We start from the raw sequence: 22,083 nt of genomic DNA, 5'->3' as shown, positions 1-22,083 counted from the left end.
CAGAGACAGCGAGTAGATCAGCACGGTACAGGGACAGACAAGGGGAGAGACTGTCAGCTGTAACAGTGCTCTCTTGAAGGCCGCGGTGTGTCAGGTCTTCATCTTACCATGTCCTGAAGAATGTCCATGTGTGTGCCAGTCAGGAGGGCTGGTGAAAGCAAGCAGCCAATTGGGCTGGTGGTAGCCGGGCAGGCTGGGAAGTGGTTCTGCGGTGGTACAACTGGGCTCAGTGTCTACAGGAAGGTAGGCTCTCTCCTCTCCCCTCTCCTCTCCTCCTCTCCTCTCCCTTCTCCTCTCCTCACCTCTCTCTTCTCCCCTCCTCTCAACTCCCTTCTCTCCTCTCTTCTCCTCTCCTCTCTATTCTCCTCTACTCTCCTCCTCTCTCCTCCTCCTCTCCTCTCCTTCTCCCTCCTCTCCTCTCCTCTCCTCTCCCTTCTCCTCTCCCTTCTCTCCTATCCTCTCCTTTCTTTCTATCCTCTCCCTTCTCATCTCCCTTATCCTCCTCTCCTCTCCTATCTCTTCTCCTCTCTCTCTCTCTCTCCTCTACTCTCCTCCATCCTCTCTCTCCCTCCCCTCTCCTCTCCTCCTCCCTCTCCTCTCCTCTCCTCTCCTCTCCCTTCTCCTCTCCCCCTCCCTCTCCTCTCCTCTCCCTCCTCTCCTCTCTCTTCCCCTCCTCTCTCCCTCCTCTCCCCTCCCCCTCTTCTCCTCTCTCTCTTCTCCTCTCCTCCCTCTCTCTCTCTCTCTCCTCTCCTCTCCTCTCCTCTCCTCTCCCTTCTCCTCTCCCTTCTCTCCTCTCCTATCTCTTCTCCTCTTCTATCTCTTTTCCTCTCCTCTCCCTTCTCTCCTCTCCTCTTTCTTCTCCTCTACTATCCTCCGCACTCCTCCTCTCTCCTCCTCTCTCCTCCTCTCCTCTCCCTTCTCCTCTCCTCTCTCTCCTCTCCCTTCTCCTCTCCTCTCCACTCTCTCCTCTCCCTTCTCCTCTCTTCGTCTCTCCCCTCTCCTTACCTCTCCCCTCTCCTCTCCCTTCTCCTCTCCTCTCTCTTCGCCTCTCCTCTCTCTTCTCCTCTCCTCCCCCCTTTCCTCTCACCTTCTCTCCCTTCTCCTCTCCTCTCCCTTCTCCTCTCCTCTCTCTTCTCCTCTCCTCCTCTCCTCTCCCCTCTCCTCTCCCCTCTCCTCTCACCTTCTCTCCCTTCTCCTCTCCTCTCCTCTCCTCTCCCTTCTCCTCTCTCTTCTCCTCCTCCCCTCTGCTATCTCTTCTCCTCTCCTCTCTCTTTTCTTCTCCTCTCCTCTCTCTTCTCCTCTACTCTCCTCCTCTCCTCTCTCCTCTCCTATCCTCTCCCCTCCCTTCTCCTCTCCTCTCCACTCTCTCCTCCTCTCCTCTCCCTTTTCCTCTTCTCTCTCTCCTCTCCCTTCTCCTCTCCTCTCCTCTCCACTCTTGCCTCTCTCTTCTCCTCTCCTCGCCTCTCCCCTCTCCCTTCTCCTCTCTTCTCTCTTCTCCTCTCCTCCTCTCCTCTCCTCTCCCCTCTCCTCTCATATTCTCTCGCTTCTTCTCTCCTCATCTCCTCCCCTCCTCTCCCTTCTCCTCTCCTCCTCTCTCTCCTCCCCTCTCCCTTCTCTTCTCCTCTCCTCTGCCTTCTCCTCTCTCTTCTCCTCCTCTCCTCTCCTCTTCTCTCCTCTTCTCTCCCTTCTCCTCCCTCTACTATCCTCCGCACTCCTCCTCTCTCCTCCTCTCTCCTCCTCTCCTCTCCCTTCTCCTCTCCTCTCTCTCCTCTCCCTTCTCCTCTCCTCTCCACTCTCTCCTCTCCTTTCTCCTCTCCTCGTCTCTCCCCTCTCCTTACCTCTCCCCTCTCCTCTCCCTTCTCCTCTCCTTTCTCTTCGCCTCTCCTCCCCCCTCTCCTCTCACCTTCTCTCCCTTCTCCTCTCCTCTCCCTTCTCCTCTCCTCTCCTCTCCTCTCTCTTCTCCCCTCTTCTCTCACCTTTGCGCAGTGGCCTTTCAAATGCAATTTATTTTAAGAAAAATGCACTTTAACCACTTCCTGCCCAGGCCAATTCCGACATTTCTCTCCTACATGTAAAATTCATCATTTTTTTTATTTTGCTAGAAAATTGCATAGAACTCCCAAACATTACACATATATATATATATATTTTTGGAAAAGACCCTAGAGAATAAAATGGTGGTCCTTGCAACTTTTTATCTCGCACGGTATTTGCGCAACAATTTTTCAAACGTTTTTTTTTTTTGAGGAAAAAAAACAGTTTCATGCTTTAAAAAAAAAAAAAAAACATTAAAGTTATCCCAATTATTTTTTTTACTGGTTACATGTTTTGAGTTACAGAGGAGATCTAGGGCTAGAATTATCACTCTCACTCTAACAATCGGGGAGATACCTCACATGTGTGGCTCGAATACCGTGTTCATATTTGGGCGGGGCTTGCGTGTGCGTTCGCTTCTGCGTGCGAGCACATGGAGACAGGGACGCTTTTTTTATTGTTAATTTTTTTTTTTTTTAGTTTGACACTTTAAAAAAAATATATATATAATTGTGATCACTTTTATTCCTATTACAAGGAATGTAAACATCCCTTGTAATAAAAAAAAAGCATGACAGGACCTCTTATATACTATATTTACACTAAAATGCAATAATAATAAAAAATTTACTTTAACCACCTCCTGACCGGTGCACACCAATGTACGTCAGCAGAATGGCACGGGCAGGCATACTGGCGTACAGGTACGTCCATTCTTAAATGTCGCCCTGCTATCGCGTGCGTGCCGCCGGTGCCGCGCTCGCGTGTTGGTCGGGACATCCGTGAGTCCGAGCGTGGGTCCCGCGGACTCGATCGCCGCGGGCATACCCGCGATCGTCTCACGGGGCTGCTGAACGGGGAGATGCCGTTGTAAACAGCATCTCCCCATTCTGCCTAGCAACAAGTGATGCTGATCTCTGCTCCATGTGATTGGAGCAGAGATCAGTGTTCACTAACACAAAGCCCAGCCCCCCACAATTAGTAACACGCCCCTAGGAACACTTAACCCCTACATTGCCACCCACTGGTTAACCCCTTCACTGCCAGTGTCATTTACACAGGAATCAGTGCATTTGTATAGCATTGATTGCTGTATAAATGACAATGGTCCCAAAAATGTGTCAAAAATGTCCAATGTGTCCGCTATAATGTCGCAGTCACAATAAAAATCGCCGCCATTACTAGTAAAAAAAAAAAAATTAATAAAAATGCCATAAAACTATCCCCTATTTTGTAAACGCTATAACTTTTGCGCAAACCAATCAATAATCGCTTATTGCGATTTTTTTTTACCAGAAATATGTAGAAGAATACGTATCGGCCTAAACTGAGGGAAAAAAATGTTTTTTTATATATTTTTGGGGGATATTTATTATAACAAAAAGTAAAAAATAATGCGGTTTTTTTTCGAAATTGTCGCTCTATTTTTGTTTATAGCGCAAAAAATAAAAACCACAGGGGTGATCAAATACCACCAAAATAAAGCTCTATTTGTGGGAAAAAAAGGACGTCAATTTTGTTTGGGAGCCACGTCGCACGAATGCGCAATTGTCAGTTAAAGTGACGCAGTGCCGAATCGCAAAAAGTGGTCTGGTCTTAAGCCAGCAAAATGGTCCAGGGCTGAAGTGGTTAAATTATTATTATTTTTTTAATGGCCCTTTAAGAGATATGGGCAGAGGTGATGTTTTTGGAATGGAGACGGGTGGGGGAGATCTTCCCCTCACTCATCTCCATACTCAGCAAGGAAGAGGATCCGATCGCCTCCGCCGATAATAGTGATCTTGCGGCGAATCCATCGCAGAGACCACCATTATTGGAAACCAGACCGCCAAGGATATCGGGGTTATGGTAGCTTGCGATATTCCTCTTCAAAGTTAGGACGTATATCGGCGTGCGGCGGTCCAGAAATGCTTAACCCTGTTATCGATTGTTGCTCTCATCCTACAAGGGCATAGAGCCGAGAGGGAGCCATCTTGTTCTCACTTGACTACCTGCCCAGCCATCCAACTGGTTGCCCGACCCTGGTAAACCCGGAAACGACCAGAAAGCGGTTTACCTCTCCCACCGCCTATAAAAGTGATCTTGCGGCAAATCTGCAACTGGGATAACTTTTATTGGAAAAGCCGGCCGCCTAAGCAGCTTTTTTTCTGCCAGGGCACGGATAGGCTGCATTTATGGGCACTGATGAGGCTGCACTAATGGGCATTGATGGGCACTGAGGAGACTACATCGATGAGGCTGCACTGATGGGCATTGATGGGCACTGAGGAGACTACATCGATGAGGCTGCACTGATGTGCATTAATGGCCACTGATGAGGCAGCACTGATAAGCATGGATAAACTGCACTGAGGGGCACTGATAAAGAGACACTGATGAGGCTGTACTGACAAGAAGGCACTGATGGGCACTGATAGGCTCTGATACACTGTGTATCAGAGCCTATCAGTGCCCATCGGTGCCTTCTTGTCAGTGCAGCCTCATCAGTGTCTGTTCATCAGTGTCCATCGGTGACGCTTATCAGTGCCCATCAGTGCAGCTGCTGCACTGATGGGCACTGATAAGCGTCACCGATGGACACTGATGAACAGACACTGATGAGGCTGCACTGACAAGGAGGCACAGATGGGCAGTGATAGTGTCAGAAAAGGACTTTGGCCGCCCATGATTGCCATGCTATTGCGCGAATGTGCGGCGGATTAGCGGGCCCAATGGTGCGGCGCGCACGTGTGCCCAATGGTACAAGTGTGCGCGCAGTGGCCCACGAGTGTGCGTGATGGCGCACGAGTGTGCGCGATACACACACGTGTGTGTGTGCGCCGTGGTGCACACGCTATGGTGTGGCTATTTTAGGCAGCTCTTGCATCCAAACGGGTTGCTGGTTTGTTGTCAGCTTCCCGTTTGTGTCTGTTACCTGCCGTTTGAATGATTGCCTGTTTTTGACCCGGAACGTCCCTGACCACACTGCTCTCATCCTCGTTTGACCCTTGGCTTGCTTAACGAACCTCTCCTGATCTGCCTCACGAACTCTCTGATTGATTACCCTGATTTGACCCTTGGCCTGCCTTATGGACTCTCTTGCCTGATTTCACGGATCTGACCTTTGGCCTGCTTCACGGACTTGCTTTTCTATCACCTGATCCCCTGTTACTCCCTTTAATGTTTACTACCCTGTTTCCCCGAAAATAAGTGATGGCTGCAATATAAGCCCTACCCCCCAAATAAGCCCTAGTTAAAGTCCTTGTAGGTCTTATTTTCAAGGTAGAGCTTATTTTCGGGGAAACAGGGTAGGGCCTTTTTGGGGGTAGGGCTTATATTGCAGCCATCACCAACAATAACGCTAGGTCTTATTTTCGGGGAAACAAGGTACCACGCACATGATCATCAGCCAGTCCCTGATCCCCAGTAACCCACTACTCAGCTCCTCAGCTTCTTCAGGAACCTACACCTGCTGGTGGCCAGTGCTTCTGCGTGCCACCCGCTCCCTGTATCACCTCCGGGGGACGGGGTGCACGTAGTTGCAAGGGCTGACCGCTCTCGGCATCCCGGCCTCGGTAAGTACTTGTTGTGACAGATAGGTGGCACTGATGGGCACTGATGAGGCTGCACTGATGATCAGTGCCCCGATTATCAGTCTAAATGTCCCCTTTCACAGGAAAGCCAGTCAACGGCTTTCCTTTTCTTAGACAGTGACAGCGCTGAGGAAAGGAAATGCCAAGAAGTGGCATTTGTTTACATGTTATCAGCTGTTATTGGACATAGCTGATCACATGGTAAAGAGCCAACATTATTGGTTCTTTACTCGGATCAGTGATAGTCTGTGTCCAAAAGACACCGCTCACCACTGATTACAGCGATGCGCACCCTGAATTGGAGGACATCATATGACTCCCTCCCAGAACAAGAGCGGTCCCACCAAGCTGTCATTGTACAATAGGCCTGGGTGAGAAACACTTAAAGCAGACCTATCTATTGCTGCTCTCCCCCGCCTTCTCTCCACTGTTTGCATATTAGAATTGAAAAACAAATTTTGTTTATGTCAATGTGTTTTCCTATAGTATAGGTCCACTGTTCTCTCCTAGACGGAAATGACGCCTCTGGACCCATTGCACACGCAGGAATCTCTCGGGGTCCATCTGGGATCTGTTGCAGCTTTTCTGGGCATGCGTCTGGTCCTGGGAACTGCCACCTGGCAGGTCTACATCACTCATTCCAGGAGGCAGATCGCGGGATCTTCCGCATGTAGGCAGGTGCGGTCTATTTTCTCCACTGTAGGTGAGGCTCGACCACAGCGCCGTTGCAGTTTGAGGTGAAGTCAAGATGAATATGGAACATGGTTCCTCTATGGTTTCCTAGATTAATGGGGAAGCTATCCGATTGGATGCTGCTGCCCCATGTGAGTCTGGCAGCCATCTTGGGTCAGGCAGAGCCGATTTAAGGCCCTGGTTCCCAGGCTTGGCGCACATTTTGCGAGTAGTGTAGAGTCAGGTCACCCATCTGACAGGGATAGTGATTAGCAGCAGGGAAAGGTTCCAGATGAGTATGGAAAGCATAGAGACAAGCCATCTTTCCTAGAGACCTCCCCATTTGGGCACGGACCAGAAGCGTTCCCGATCAGGAGCCTTCCCCTTTTGGGCTTGTTTAATACAACTTCTTTTCCTGCAACTGGACTCTGAGTGTTTATTGCTGTTGCACCACCCTGCCCCCTCCCCGCATTCATTTGCAGAAATGGCGTGGGATGTCTGTCGGGTTATTGGCAGGGGTCTGTGGTGAGCGCGTGGCGCAAAAGGTCCGGCACATGTGCACACATGCTGTGGGGCTCTGCCAGATCCAGTAGACCTGGCAAAGTTACCTGTCTACGCTATGACAATGCTCTGGAACGTAATTCAAGATGACAGGACCGGAGAGGAGCAGCTTAGGGAGAACATTCCCTACAAGCAAGACGATGCTGGACTCTATAGACTAGTAAATACAGTATGTAGTTGACATCACCACATACTACATACAGTAGATAGCTTAGCATTGCCACACTCATTTTTTTTTTTTTTATTTCTTTCTGCAGATTAAAAAAAGACGTATTTTTTAAATCGGTCAGGGCACTGCAAAGATGTTGGATTGAGAAGCCATCAAACCACAAGCTGCTGCAGTAAGTATGTGTAAAGCAGTTTCAATTTGCTAACAACAAAATTGTTTTACTAAAATGTTTTTACTACGTGAATTGCCCAGAAATGGTTTCTAGATATTTTTTCAAAAAGGGTATTTTCATAAACATCCATTGTATAATTCAGGGGTTCAGCCTTTAGGAGGGCCCATCATCTGTGTCAGTTTGTTGGTTTAATGAAAATCGTTATAATAACCTTTATCACCTTTTCGCCTTTTTTTTTTTTTTTAGCCCAGGGAAGCCCTAAAATACTGAAATTTTCACTGCAATTTTCAGGGTCTTCAAAGGAAACCTTACTAAAACCAATTAATCAGGAGTCAATGTTCCCATCTTTTTGAAGAGCAGCCTGTATTTCTCCAGAGGTTACCTGTGGGGTTTTTCTTTGTATCCTGAGAAATTCTTCTGCCAGTTGTGGCTGCAATCTTTCTTGGTCTACCCGACCGTGGCTTGGTATTAAAAGAGCCCCAAATTTTCCACTTCTTAATAAGGGATAAAACAGTACTGACTGGCATATTCAAGGATGTGGGTATCTTTTGAAATCCTTTACCATCTTTATAAAGTCCCATTACTTTGTTACACAGGTCTTTTGACTGTTCTTTTCTACCGCTTAATGGCTCAGTGTCTACCCTGCTTAGAGCATCCAAGTGAGAGCTAACAAAACTCATTGACTATTTATACACAGACACTAAATGTGATTTAAAAAGCCACAAATGTAGAAAATGAACCTTTAATTGCCATTTTAAACTGTGTGTGCGCCACCTTCTGTGTCTGTACCAAGGCCAAACGTTCCAGGGTATGTAAACTTTTGATCAGGGCCATTTGGGTGATTTGTGTTATCATTATGATTTAAAAAGCTATGTGATAATAAATGGCTTCATGTGATCACTTTTCTTGAATAAAAGACATTTTTTTGTCATTAGTCATATTTTTTTATATAAATGCCAACATTTCTGCCACAACTGTATGTATACTGTATAAGTAGTCCTGAAGGTGACCCCCAGAGTCAGGGGCAGATGACATTCCTCCTCAGGGTGCAGGTCACTGGGCATGGTGAGTGTAATGCAAGTTGAAAACATGGGCACCAGTCACTTTTTGAACGCAACATAAGAGATATTATTGTCTCTTAACAAGAACTGGTGGAGACTGTTAGGGGGCCAGGACACCCTTAGCCCTTGTACACACGGTCAGAGAATCCGTCGGAATGTGTCCTATCGGACCGCGTCGTCGGATAATCCGACTGTGTGTGGTATGCATCGGACTGATTCCGTCGGAATATCCGTCGGACCCAATTTTCCAACATGTTGGAAATATTTCCCGACCAACTGGTTCGATCGGACATACTCCGATCATGTGTAGCGAATTTTGATCGGAGCAAGTGCCACGCATGCTCAGATCAAATTCCTACATCAAAGCTATTAGCTACTAGCCTGAATGTAGTGCCATTGTAACGAAATTACGTCATCACGTTTTGAAAGATTGGATTTTTTGACAACTTAGTCCGACCGTATGTATGCAACAGTTTCGGACACAATCCGTCGGACTAAATCCGACGGACAAAATCTGACGGATTTGGTTGGCAGAATCTCCGACCGTGTGTACAGGGGCTTAGACAGATGCAAAAGTAATTGGTATACTCCACAGGCCAAAAATAATAATAGGCAGACAGCTATTCGGGTAGAGGTCCTTTAATACAAAGAATTACCGCTCCAAGGTAATGACTTCTCCCAAAACATCTGTCTCCACAATCCCACAGGGTGCTGGCTCTGTTTGCAACAGCAACTGAAGTAGAAAAGATGTAGCTGGATAGCCGCACTCCGAATTATTCAACTTTATTTAAAAAATGTAATTAAAATCATAGCATCTAGGCTGGTAAACAGACTAACTGCACAGCCGCTGACATGTTTCACACAGACAGACTAAGCACCGTGTTCGGTGTGAAACATGTCAGTCGCTGTGCAGTTAGTCTGTTTACCAGCTTAGATGCTATGATTTTAATTACATTTTTGAAATAAAGTTGAATAATTCGGAGTGCGGCTATCCAGCTACATCGTTTCTACTTTAGAGGTCCTTTAAGCTGGATGCAGTCCACTGTATTTTGTAGAACTGTCTCCTATAGCAACTGAACTTTCAACAGTCAAAATAGATCTGCACACGTAAGTCACAGTATCCCATTGTAGATCTTCTCACACGTCTTACAGTATCCTACTGTAGATCTTCACACTGAGCTCCTGGTCACTTACTAGACTTCCAAGATACTAGCCACCGCTGGATCCCCAGAGTTCTTCCACAGCTAGAAGAAATAAATGTAATTGGGACTTTATATGAGCCGTGACCACCCAGTACACAAGACTCCATCCCCGATACTTGGTAAAGAGAAGGGAAAGGGGGCAAAAATGGGCAGCGGGACTTTATATGAAACAAAATACTTGGGGTAAATTTATTCAATCAATATATTATGTTAAATGACTAATTTATTGGGAGCACATCAAGAGGTAGTACAGTAGATATATTAATAGTAATAAAATATATATTATAAAAAATTAACCAGTATGATAATCACATAGCACAATAGAATTCATGATACGATGGTGTTATTATACATGATAAGGTAGACAATAAACCAACAGTACATTCCAAGGTGTGTATACAGTAATAACCAATAAAATAAATAACCCGCTGTATACTCCTCAAGCTTCACCCACGTTACCCTTACTCTGCTGAAGCTTTTCCACTTCTTTACTGTCCTCAGCTAGTGAAAAAGGCTGCTCTGGTACTTCTTCAGACTTCATACACTGGCCTCTGATAACAGGATTGGTGGCAACTGTTTCCCCTTTACCTCTGACTTTGATCCTCACTTGCCTCTGGTAACAGGATTGGTCGATCCTTATGGTAACTTCTTCTCCTTCACCTCTGGCAACATTTGGTTCCCAATCCGGCTGAACCTCTGCAACTTGGTTAGGCTCCCGACCTGAAGCCCCAACCCCGCGCTGCTTCTCACAGTCCTGAATAGGCCTCAGACAGCCTAGCAGCCAAGTGCTCCCGGATAGGCCTTAGGCTTCTGGCCTAGTAACCAGGATCAGTACAACACACGTCCACCCAAACAGCCGTCCAGGTGGCACAGAACCCCGATCATTTGACTCCCGAATAAATAGGCTCTCCCAGCAGGCCATGGGGCCAAAGAGACTTCTACCAATTTTCCGGGACAACCTATCCACTCCTAACCCGAATTCACAATGCCCATGTCATTCTAATGCCACAGGCAGCAATACCAACTAGTGAGAGAAGAGAGAGGTGCACCAGATTCAGGTTTAGGCCTCATGCACACGAGACGCAGTTAAACGCGCGTTCAGATGCAGTTGGACAGTTTTTTCAACTGCACCTGAACTCATTCAATGTTTTCCTATGTGTCCATGCACACAGTCTCGTTTTTTTCCGTTTATATGCAGTTGCGTTTAATCTCGTTTTTCCAGAAGCAAAAAAATGCGTTCAGAAACAAAAATTTCTGCGTTTCAGACGCAAAACGCGGCAAAACGCGGTAAAACGCGGCAAAATGCCGCTATCGCGTTTAGCCGCGTTTGCGTTTATATGCGTTTTTAAAGGTGACCTTTTTTTTTACATTAAAAATCTCAAAAATGATTGCAAATGATGAAAAACCATTAGAAAAATATTTTAAACAATTGCAATTGCAAGTGGACAATCCACAACTTGTGGCAAGTGACGTGGCAAGTGGACAATCCACAACTTGTGGCAAGTGACATGGCAGGTGGCAAGTGATGTGGCAAGTGGACAATCCACAACTTGTGGCAAGTGACGTGGCAGGTGAAGTGGCAAGTGACGTGGAAAGTGGACAATCCACTTGTGGCAGGGGATGTGGCAAGTGACGTGGCGAGTGGACAATCCACAACTTGTGTCAGGTGACGTGGCAAGTGGACAATCCACAACTTGTGGCAGGTGACGTGGCAAGTGGACAATCCACTTGTGGCAGGTGACGTGGCAGGGGACGTGGCAAGGGACGTGGCAAGTGGACAATCCACAACTTGTGGCAGGTGATGTGGCTGGTGACGTGGCAAGTGGACAATCCACATCTTGTGGCAGGTGACGTGGCAGGTGACGTGGAAAGTGGTGTGGCAAGTGGACAATCCACAACTTGTGGCAGGTGATGTGGCTGGTGACGTGGTAAGTGGACAATCCACAACTTGTGTCAGATGGCATGGCAGGTGATGTGGAAAGTGGACAATCCACATCTTGTGGCAAGTGACGTGGCAGGTGATGTGGCAAGTGACGTGGCAAGTGGACAATCCACAACTTGTGGCAGGTGATGTGGCAAGTGATGTGGCAGGTGATGTGACAAGTGGACAATCCACATCTTGTGGCAAGTGACGTGGCAGCTGACGTGGCAAGTGACGTGGCAGGTGACGTGGCAAGTGATGTGGCAAGTGGACAATCCACAGCTTGTGGCAAGTGACGTGGCAAGTGGACAATCCACAACTTGTGGCAGGTGACGTGGCAAGTGAACAATCCACAACTTGTGGCAGGTGACGTGGCAAGTGACGTGGCAGGTGAAGTGGCAAGTGACGCGGCAAGTGGACAATCCACAACTTGTGGCAGGTGATGTGGCTGGTGACGTGGAAAGTGGACAATCCACATCTCGTGGCAAGTGACGTGGCAGCTGACGTGGCAAGTGACGTGGCAAGTGGACAATCCAAAACGTGTGGCAGGTGACGTGGCAGGTGACGTGGCAAGTGACGTGGCAGGTGACGTGGCAAGTGATGTGGCAAGTGGACAATCCACAGCTTGTGGCAAGTGACGTGGCAAGTGGACAATCCACAACTTGTGGCAAGTGACGTGGCAGGTGATGTGGCAAGTGACGTGGCAAGTGGACAATCCACAATTTGTGGCAGGTGACGTGGCAGGTGATGTGGCAAGTGGACAATCCCCAACTTGTGGCAAGTGACGTGGCAAGTGGACAATCCACAACTTGTGGCAGGTGCCGTGGCAAGTGACACGGCAAATGCAAGTGTACAACTGCTCTCTATGCTGCTGCTGCTCACTCTGATCAAAATAGCAGAAATAGTTAAAAAAAATGCTTTGAGAGCTTGGGGAGGGTCTACATGATGTTATCTTTATAAACGCGTCTAAACGCAAACGCGTCTAAACGCGTCTAAACGCGACATGCAAACGCGGCAAAACGCGCGTTTCTAAACGCGCGTTTCAGCTTTTTTTTAACAGAGGTTTCATCTGCGTCTCGTGTGCATGAGGCCTTAGGGTAAAGGTCAGTGGTTCACCCTAACATTTAGCCAGGCTAGTTACCACCTAGCAAACTAAATTTGTGAGCAGCCCTGTTCACGGCCAGGGTGCCACAACACACACACATATACAGTATATATATAATTTATATATATATATATATATATATATATATATATATATATATATATATATATATATATATATATATATATATATATATATATATATATATCTATATATATATATAAGAGGGGGTCTTCAAAATGTTTCAGCACTTTTAGATTTTTGTTGGAAATGTTGAGGGGGCGGGAGGAGTAGTATTTGGTCATGTCTGAGAGTTTCATGTGATTAGTTTGTCCGACTGACCTTGCAGTTTAGTATGAGTATCCTTAATAAAAAGAGTTTAAAAAAAAAATTGCGGAAAATTTTTGAAGAACCATCAAATTTTTTTTTTTTATAACCCTCTCATCTTCTAAAAGAGACCAACTTTTTATATTTTTTTGGAAGTAAAGAAACGTGTTTAGAGCTCTTCTAATAAGTTTGTTAAAAAAAAGCATATGTTTCATTGAGTTAATAATCTCTGATACCCGCATTATCTGTTCTCAAAGCATATCTAAATCCAAAACCAAAAATCTTGCAGCTTACCATTTATAATGCCGCGTACACACAATCAGATTGTCCGGCGTACTTAGTCCGCCGAAATGCATTTCAGCGGACAATTCGATCATGTGTGGGCTTCAGCGGACTTTTCCATCGTGAATTCCGGCTGACTAAGAAAGTATTTTTGCACTCCAATCTTCCCGTCGAACTTGGGTTTCAGCGAACAATACGTTCGTCAGTATGCTAGTACGGCGGACTAAGAATGATGCATGCTCAGAAGCAAGTACGAAAAAGGAAGCTATTGGCTACTGGCTATTGAACTTCCTTTTTCTAGTCCCGTCGTATGTGCTGTACGTCATCGCGCTAGCAAACGCCGGACTTTCTGTGTGTCCGTGTGTGTCCAAGTCCGTTCGGTAGAAAGTCCGCCGTATTATCCGTCGAATTGTATGTCGGACTAAGTACGCCGGACAATTCGATCGTGTGTACGCGGCATTAGGTGTGGTAGCTAAAATTTTAGTCGTGAGCAGTCAAGGTACTCTGGGATGAAGAAGACAACTTTGCTTTTTATGTCTAAGCCCTTGTACACACGGTCGGACACTCCGACAACAAAATCCATCAGATTTTGTCCAAAACTTGTGTTGCATACACACGGTCGGACAAAGTTGTCAGAAAATCAGATCGTTCAGAATTTGATGACGTTATTTAATTACGACAGGACTACCTTCAGGCTAGTAGCCAATAGCTTTGGTCTAGGAATTTGATCTGAGCATGCGTGGCACTTTGTGCGATCGGAATTCTCTACAAACGATCGGATCATGTTGTCGGAAAATTTTATAGCCCAGCTCTAAAACTTTGTCGGTCGGATATTCCGATGGAAACAGTCCGATGGAGCCCACACACGCTCGGATTATCTGACAACACGGTCCGATCGGACATTTTCTGTCGGAATGTCCGACCGTGTGTACAAGGGCAAAGTCATTGATGGCGTAGAGCAGCCTTTTTTAACCAGGATGTCCAGGCATCTTGGGGTGCCTTGCGGTTTCTTCAGGGTGGCCTTAGCAAAATGCCTTAAAAATTGCCCAAAAGTGTATACAAGCCAGCAGATGGATCAAGCCTGCATTTTAGTTACACATAGCCACAGGTTTTTATTGTGCACCATTTCAACTTTACAGCCACCAGTGTTGAGCTCCTGCACAGCAGTGGCAGGCTGCACAGTATTGGTGCACAGGCGCTGCCACCCCCCCATCCATGTGCCCGGCTTCTTTCAGGACACCAGATGCATGGATTTCTATGGTGGGGGTAGGAGGGGGTGGTATTTTTTGAAGTACCTGATTAGAGCCAGAGGCTCTAATAGGCTTAAAATAAGGTGGGCTTGGGGTGCAAAGAGTGAATCCTGATTCCACCCAATTGTGTGACCATAGCAAATTCATTTTTGCTATTTTCACTATTTTCACACTAACCTTCCTCCCTGCCAGGAGGCAGGACGTCAGACCAGGCCAGAGCCGCAAACCCCGCAAGTGTGTGTGTGTGTGGGGGGGGGTGATCGGTGGTCACAGTGGTTGCATTTGGTGGGCATAAGTGGCTGCATTTTATGGGTACAAGTGGTTGCATTTAATGGGCACAAGTGGCTGCGTTTGATGGGCACAATGGATGCGTTTGGTGGTCACAAGTGGCTGAGTTTGATGGGTACAATGGCTGCGTTTGATGGGCACAATGGCTGCATATGATGGGCACAAGTGGCTGCATATTATGAGCACAAGTGGCTGCATATTATGAGCACAAGTGGTTGCGTTTGATGGGCACAATGGCTGCATTTGATGGGCACAAGTGGCTGCGTTTGATGGGCACAATGGATGCGTTTGGTGGTCACAAGTGGCTGCGTTTGATGGGTACAATGGCTGCATTTGATGGGCACAATGGCTGCATATGATGGGCACAAGTGGCTGCATATTATGAGCACAAATGGTTGCGTTTGATGGGAACAATGGCTGCATTTGATGGGCACAGTGAGGCTTCAATTGATGGGGGGGTTTCAGTATTTTTCAGTTTGTTTGCGCCTCCCCAAAAATTTTGAGCACTATCTGCCACTGCTACACAGCATCCTTGTTTGACCGTCCCCTGCCCCTCTCCCCATCAACACTGGGGTCACATTAGCTGAATGATGGAGAGAAACACTGGAATACTAGTTGGCAGTAGTGTACAATTTAATCTCTAATGTTGGGTTGATTTTCGTTTTCGTTGTTACAACAGTTCGATATAGAATAGGAGATTCAACGTGACTCTGACAATAACAATCTGTGTCTATTGAACCTGTGGTCGAATGTGCCTAACCTTACCTCTATTAGTCCAAGATTATATAGAGAAAATATTCGACAGAGAGAAAATATTCGACAGAGAGAAAATATTCGACATAGAGAGAAAAGATTCGACAAAGAGAAAAGATATCACCTGACACTGTGAGACTTAGAACATTCATTCAACATGAATGACGGAGATTCAACAAAGCAACGAAAAACACACACGTTTATAATAATATTCGACGGAGCATCGAAACTTTACGACACTGCAATCTTACATTTCCAGAGTCAAATGCTCCACCTATATGCTATATAGAGTTTAGCAGCTCCGTCGAATCTCCTTTTACATTCCACAGACACCATAAGCCTTCAAAGATAGATACGACCGTAAAGCATGTGGATTTTCGGACGAATGCAATTTTTGAACGAAAAAACGATATAGATAAAAACGAATTTTAGGAGTAACTAAATAAATTGATTTTTCGGACAAAAACGAAATTTCGAAACGAAATATTTCACTCTGCACATGTCTAATGTTGGGTGTCCTACATGTGTCGATGTTGCCGCATTATGTAAAACTATTACATTCATTTTTTACATTTTAGAATGGGGTGCCTCGAGATTGTCATCATTTTAAAGGGTGCCTTGACTGAGAAAAGGTGGAGAAACACTGGTGTGGAGCCCTCAAAAAGAAACCTCTGTGTTCATTAAAAATGAGAAAGTTGGTAGTAGAATCATAGAGGAGCCATATTCCTTCACCATGATGATAAATGGTTCCTTCTTCTTCTTCTAGGGACTGCCAAACCTATTAAAGGAGAAATAAAAAAAAACTCCTTAAAGGAATTTCAATCTTCATTCTTCCCTCTTAACTAACTCCAATATTTTTTCTAGATATTTTTCAGTAAGAAATAAAATGAAGATTTACTATTATAGGAAACATCTAAAAGTTAACCACTTCAGCCTCGGAAGAATTTACCCCCTTCCTCCTGACCAGAGCACTTTTTGCACCCAAACAAAATTTACATCCTTTTTTCCCCATAAATAGAGCTTTCTTTTGGTGGTATTTGATCGCCTCTGCGTTTTTTCTTTTTTGCGCAACCCTGGGCTGTGGTTGTCGGGGGTTTGCGGGCGGGTGAGCTTATCAGAATTTGGGAGCCTCCTTTAACTTATCCCAGACCCCCTATGTGAATGAGTATGGGGTACATAGTGCCCATACCCATTCACCAAAAAAGTGTCAACAAGTAATAAACACAAGAGACAAGTTTCTGACAACTTCTTTATTAAAAAATAAAAAATAGTGCCCCTCAATGTAAATCCATCATCAATCATACTGCCCGCCGTCCCGAAGAATAAAAAAAGTAAAAAACTCTCTCGCTTCCTAGGAGGCCTCGAACCATATGCCTCCTTTGCGCTTTAACATTTCTTATATAGGTAAGGGGCGGGTCCATCCGGATACGTCACCCGGTGGCGCCACCCCTTGTGACGTTACAGACCCAGCATGCCCCAGTCTGTGATGCCAGAAAGGGGACAGTGCCACCGCGTGACGTAGCCTAGTGATTCCGCCCCTCACCTGTATAAGAAATTTCAAAGCGCAGAGAAAGCATATGGCGGGAGGCCTCCCAGGAGGTTAAGCGCTTTTGATTTTTTTCTATTTTTTGGGTCAGCAGGCGGCATGATTGAGGATGGCTTTATGAGGGACTTTATCGAGGGACACTATTTTTTATGGAATTGTCAAAAACTTGTCTCTTGTGTTTTTTTAAAATTTTTGCCAATTTTTTGGTGAATGAGTATCGGCATGATTGAGGATGGCTTTATGAGGGACTTTATCGAGGGACACTATTTTTTATGGAATTGTCAAAAACTTGTCTCTTGTGTTTTTTTTAAATTTTTGCCAATTTTTTGGTGAATGAGTATCGGGTATTATGTACCCGATACTCATTCATATAAACGCCGTTTTTTTCTTTATTTTTTTAAATAAACAGGACACAATTGCAACCGTGAATCTATTATGTGATTTGAATCTTTTTAAAAATTTTTTTGCTTTACTAGGACCCCCTAGGCACAATATTTAAAGGCATTTTTAAAATGTATTATTTCACTTAACCACTTCAGCCCTGGAAGGGATTCCCCCCTTGATTTTGCGATTCGGCACTGAGTGGATTTAACTGACACACTGACGTGTGACACTGTACCCAAAGAAAATTGACGTCCCTTTTTTTCCACAAATAGAGCTTACTTTTGGTGGTATTTGATCACCTCTGCGGTTTTTATTTTTTGCGCTATAAACAAAAAATGAGTGACAAAAAAATACATTTTTTAACATTTTGCTATAATACACTTCCAAATAAAAATGTAAAAAATTCTAATTTCTTCATCAATTTAGGCCAATATGTATTCTGCTACATGTTTTTGGTAAAAAATCCCAATAAGCGTATATTGATTGGTTTTCGCAAAGGTTATAGCGTGTACAAAATAAGGAATAGATTTAGGGACTTTTTTATTGTTGTTTATGGCGGTGATCTGCAATTTTTAGCTGGACTGCGACATTGCGGCGGAAAATTTGATCCTAATTGCCACTTTTTGGGGACCAGTGACACCAATACAGTTATCGGTGCTAAAAAAATGCACTGATCAATATATAAATTACACTCATCAGGGAAGGGGTTGAGACTAAGGGGCGATCAAGGGGTTAACTGTGTTCCTTTAGTGTGTTCTAACTGTGTGGGGGATGGGCTTACTGGGACAACTCAGAGATCACTGTTCCAGATCACTAGGAACAGCAGATCTCAGAGTTGTTCTCTGTCAGAATGGGGATTCACCTTGTTTACATAGGCAGATCCCCGTTCCGCCTCTCTGTACCGTCGCCGGCAGACATCGAGTCCGCTGGAGCCGCAAGCAAGGTCCCTCGGTGTGTAGCAGGTGGTCGTCCACACTATCTCATGCGCGGACTGATGTACAGGTGTGTTGGTTTGCGCAGCCAGTATATCTGTGTAAGGAGGTTGGCAAGTGGTTAAAGTGGGGTTCCCACTTTAAATGAACAATAAAAATGAAAAATTCCTTTAACTATAGTGCCTGGGGGTCCCCTTAGTCTGCCTGTAAAGTGGCGCATCTGTGGGATTTACAGAACATGCTGCAGCTAAAATTACATTTCTAAAGAAAAACAAATTAGTCAATGGGGGGGGGGGGCAATATTGCCCATCACATGCAACCAATTCACCTGAATGAGGCCATGCCGTTATTGCCCCGCAATGGTGTGCAACACGCAAACATGTGGTGCAGGTTTTTTGGGGTTAAAACAAGTGGTGAGGAGGCAACAATGCCTCTTCATCGCCCGATAAATGCCCTCTGATGAATGACCAATACAGAATGCTCTTTATGGGGCATCGCAAGTGTAAGAAATCCCTAAATTTCTAAAGTTTTAAAAAGTTTTCTTTTTCCAGACCTTTCTTCCTTTATTTTCACCTGGTGATTAGAGATGGGCCGAACACACCCCTGTTTGGTTTGCAGGAGAACTCTCAAACAGGAGAAAAGTTTCCCCCACAAACATTGAACTCCATTGAAGTCTATGGGAGTTGAACATGGGAATTCCAAAGTGCCCATTTTGAAGGCTTATATGCAAGTAATTAGCCATAAAATGGGGAGTCTGAGTATTGCCCTGGGGGATATTTATCAATGCAAAAAAAAATATTTTTTTTAGGAGCAGTTGTTTTAACCACTTCAACCCCGGACCATTTTGCTGGTCAAAGACCAGACCACTTTTTGCGATTCGGCACAGCGTCACTTTAACTGACAATTGCGCATTCGTGTCATGTGGCTCCCAAACAAAATTGACTTCCTTTTTTTCCCACAAATAGAGCTTCCTTTTGGTGGTATTTGATCACCACTGGGTTCTTATTTTTTGCGCTATAAACAAAAATAGAGCGACAATTTTGATAAAAAGGCATTATTTTTTACTTTTTGTTATAAGAAATATCCCCAAAAATATATAAAAAAACATTTTTTTTTCCCTCAGTTTAGGCCGATACGTATTCTTCTACATATTTTCGGTAAAAAAAAATTGCAATAAGCGATTATTGATTGGTTTGCGCAAAAGTTATAGCGTTTATAAAATAGGGGATAGTTTTATGGCATTTTTATTAATATTTTTTTTTTACTAGTAATCGCGGCGATCAGCGATTTCTATTGTGACTGCGACATTATGGCGGACACCTCGGACATTTTTGACACATTTTTGGGACCATTGTCATTTATACAGCAATCACTGCTATATAAATGCAGTGATTCTTGTGTTAATGACACTGGCAATAAAGGGGTTAACCAGTGGGTGGCAGTGTAGGGGTTAAGTGTTCCTAGGGGCGTTACTAACTGTTGGGGGCTGGGCTTTCATTTAGTGAACACTGATCTCTGCTCCAATCACACTAGTTGCTAGGCAGAATGGGGAAATGCTGTTTACAACGGCATCTCTCAGTTCAGCCGCCCCGTGAGATGATCGCGGGTATGCCCGTGGCGATCGAGTCCGCGGGACCTGCAACCGGACTCACGGGGGTCCCGACCAGCACAGCAGGGCGGCATTAGAGATTGGACGGACCTGTACGCCAATATGCCTGCCCGTGCCATTCTGTCGGCGTGCGCTGGTCGGGAACCGGTTAATGATGCTTAAAGTGCAACAATAAAAATGTAAAATTTCTCTAAACATAGTGCTTGGGGGTTCCCCTTAGTCTACCTGTGAAGTGGCGCATCTGTAGCATGTATAGAACATACTGCAGAAAAAAATTAAATTTCTACAGAAAAAAAGAGTCAAATCACATTTGACTCGCGGTTGCAATTGCCGGCAGCCGGCTATTTAAAAAAAGAAACCCCATGGGATCCCCCTCTTTCAGATCTCAAATGGATGTAAATGGGAACCCCCACACCAAAAAAACCCAGCCCCCCCAAATCCATACCAGACTCTTTTCCGAGCATGCAGCCTGGCAGGTCAGGAAAGTGGGAGATGAGCAAGCGCCCCCCCCCTCTTAAACCATACCAGGCCACATGCCCTCAACATGGGGGGGGGGCGCTTTATGACACCCCAAAGCACCTTGGGGACAAGGGTCTCTTCCCCACAACCCTGGGCTGCGGAAAGCTTATTGGAATATAGAAGCCCCCTTTAATGAAGGGTCCTCAAATTCAAAACCTCCCCTGTGTGAATGAGTATGGGGTACATGGTACCCCTACCCATTCACCAAAAAAGGTGTCAATAAGTAGTCACCGATTGGTGACGTTACAAGGGTGGCGGCGCCACCAGATGCCGCTGGCAGGTGGCCGCGCCACCAGGTGAAGCTGGCAGGTGGCCATGCCCTTACCTTTATAACAACTGTCGAATGGGAAACCAGCCATTCAGGGGTTTACCTTCACGGCGGGTCGGTGGTGTGGTGAGCGTCGTGATTGATGATGGATCTACATCGGGGACACTGTTTTTTTATTTTTTAGTAAATTGTTAAAAACTGTCTCTGTGTTTTTATTATGTTGACACTTTTTTGGTGAACGGGTAAAGGTACTATGTACCCCATATTCATTCACACTGTGGGGGGCGGAATCTGGGGGCCTTCCAGACTCTGATATGCCCCGCAGACCCTCGAAACCACAGCCCAGGGTTGTGGGGAAGGCAAACTTTGTTCAACTTATTTGGCTTATGGATAGTGATTTCAGTTCAAACAAATGCATCATAAATAATTATCTTATTCCGGGAAGAGCCGGGGAATTGCGGCAATAAAACCTCATGGTAATTACTTCTACACAAGAAAATAGCTGAGTTCATTATACCTGATATCAGAAGTGAGCCTCTGCTCCAATAAAATAAGATTTGGTAATGACATCTGTAAATATTGATTGATCTGAATCAATCTCATTATTGTTGCTAATGATTAAACTCCGTAAATTCTGCTCCCACAACAACTCCTCCAAATTGACCCGCGATCCTTTTTTTTAACTGTACTGTGAGTACATGTAACTGGTAACTGAATGACCTAGAGGGGCTCATTAATTATCACTATTTCTGTTATATTCTGTGTTGCATTTTGCAGCCCATTCATAAAAGTAAGGCCCCGTCATGGAGCTTATAGTGTCCTATGGAGTTCTCACTGCTTAACGCTAAGCTTTTGCGGGTCATGTGACCTGAAGTGATGAGCAAATCTGCTTGGGTTCAGTGATTCAAGGACATGGCCAAAAAAATCTGCGGTTGCATTACTTAGACCTGGGTTCACACTGTCTTCAGTCATGGCTTGCAACGGGGGTCTGACAAATCAGGCCTGAATTTTTGCCTGAATTCGGACCTGAAACTGAGCCAAAGGCGCACAGGACCCTTCTGCACTCCGTTCCGCGACCGCCCCGTAGCTGTGTGAACAGGCTTCATTGAGAGCCGGTCACACTCTCCTGTCATGCTAATTGGATGCGGAGAAACCCACATCCAATACGCATTATTGTGAACCCAGCCTCAATGTGAACCCCAATGACAATGGGATAGGCATGGCAGGTGCCACTAGGTAGACTAGTGAGATAGACCTGTGAATGTCCATCTGCTGATCTTACCTTCCTTTTAAGAACCTTGAAGTGAAGTGCAAATCTTCCCTTCTTTGTCTGGTACGATATGAACTTCATTAGCTTCATTGGAGGGCAGTTGAGCAAGTTGAAAACTTGTGAACCCCAATGACCTGGAACCAGAATGGCAGGTGCAGCCAGGTAGAGGAGAGTGAGAGAGACCTG

At 45.4% G+C, this 22,083-nt stretch overlaps 1 protein-coding gene across 1 annotated transcript in view; it reads left to right on the top strand.

The window, feature by feature from the left end:
• LOC143961524 (alpha-2,8-sialyltransferase 8F-like) overlaps positions 1-22,083 on the top strand; it is a 49,906-nt gene that overhangs the window by 5,583 nt on the left and 22,240 nt on the right. The window contains exon 3 of the mRNA XM_077470819.1: positions 7,097-7,180. Coding sequence (XP_077326945.1) covers positions 7,097-7,180 — 84 coding nt within the window. The remainder of the gene's footprint in view (positions 1-7,096; positions 7,181-22,083) is intronic.

Source organism: Lithobates pipiens, unplaced genomic scaffold (genome assembly GCF_037356315.1).
Source record: "Lithobates pipiens isolate NorthernLeopardFrog02 unplaced genomic scaffold, aLitPip1_a1.2 Scaffold_8, whole genome shotgun sequence".
In the NCBI taxonomy this organism is placed as follows: Eukaryota; Metazoa; Chordata; class Amphibia; order Anura; family Ranidae; genus Lithobates; species Lithobates pipiens.
Note: the sequence above shows the minus strand (reverse complement) of the source record. Positions and strands in the feature narration are given on the sequence as shown.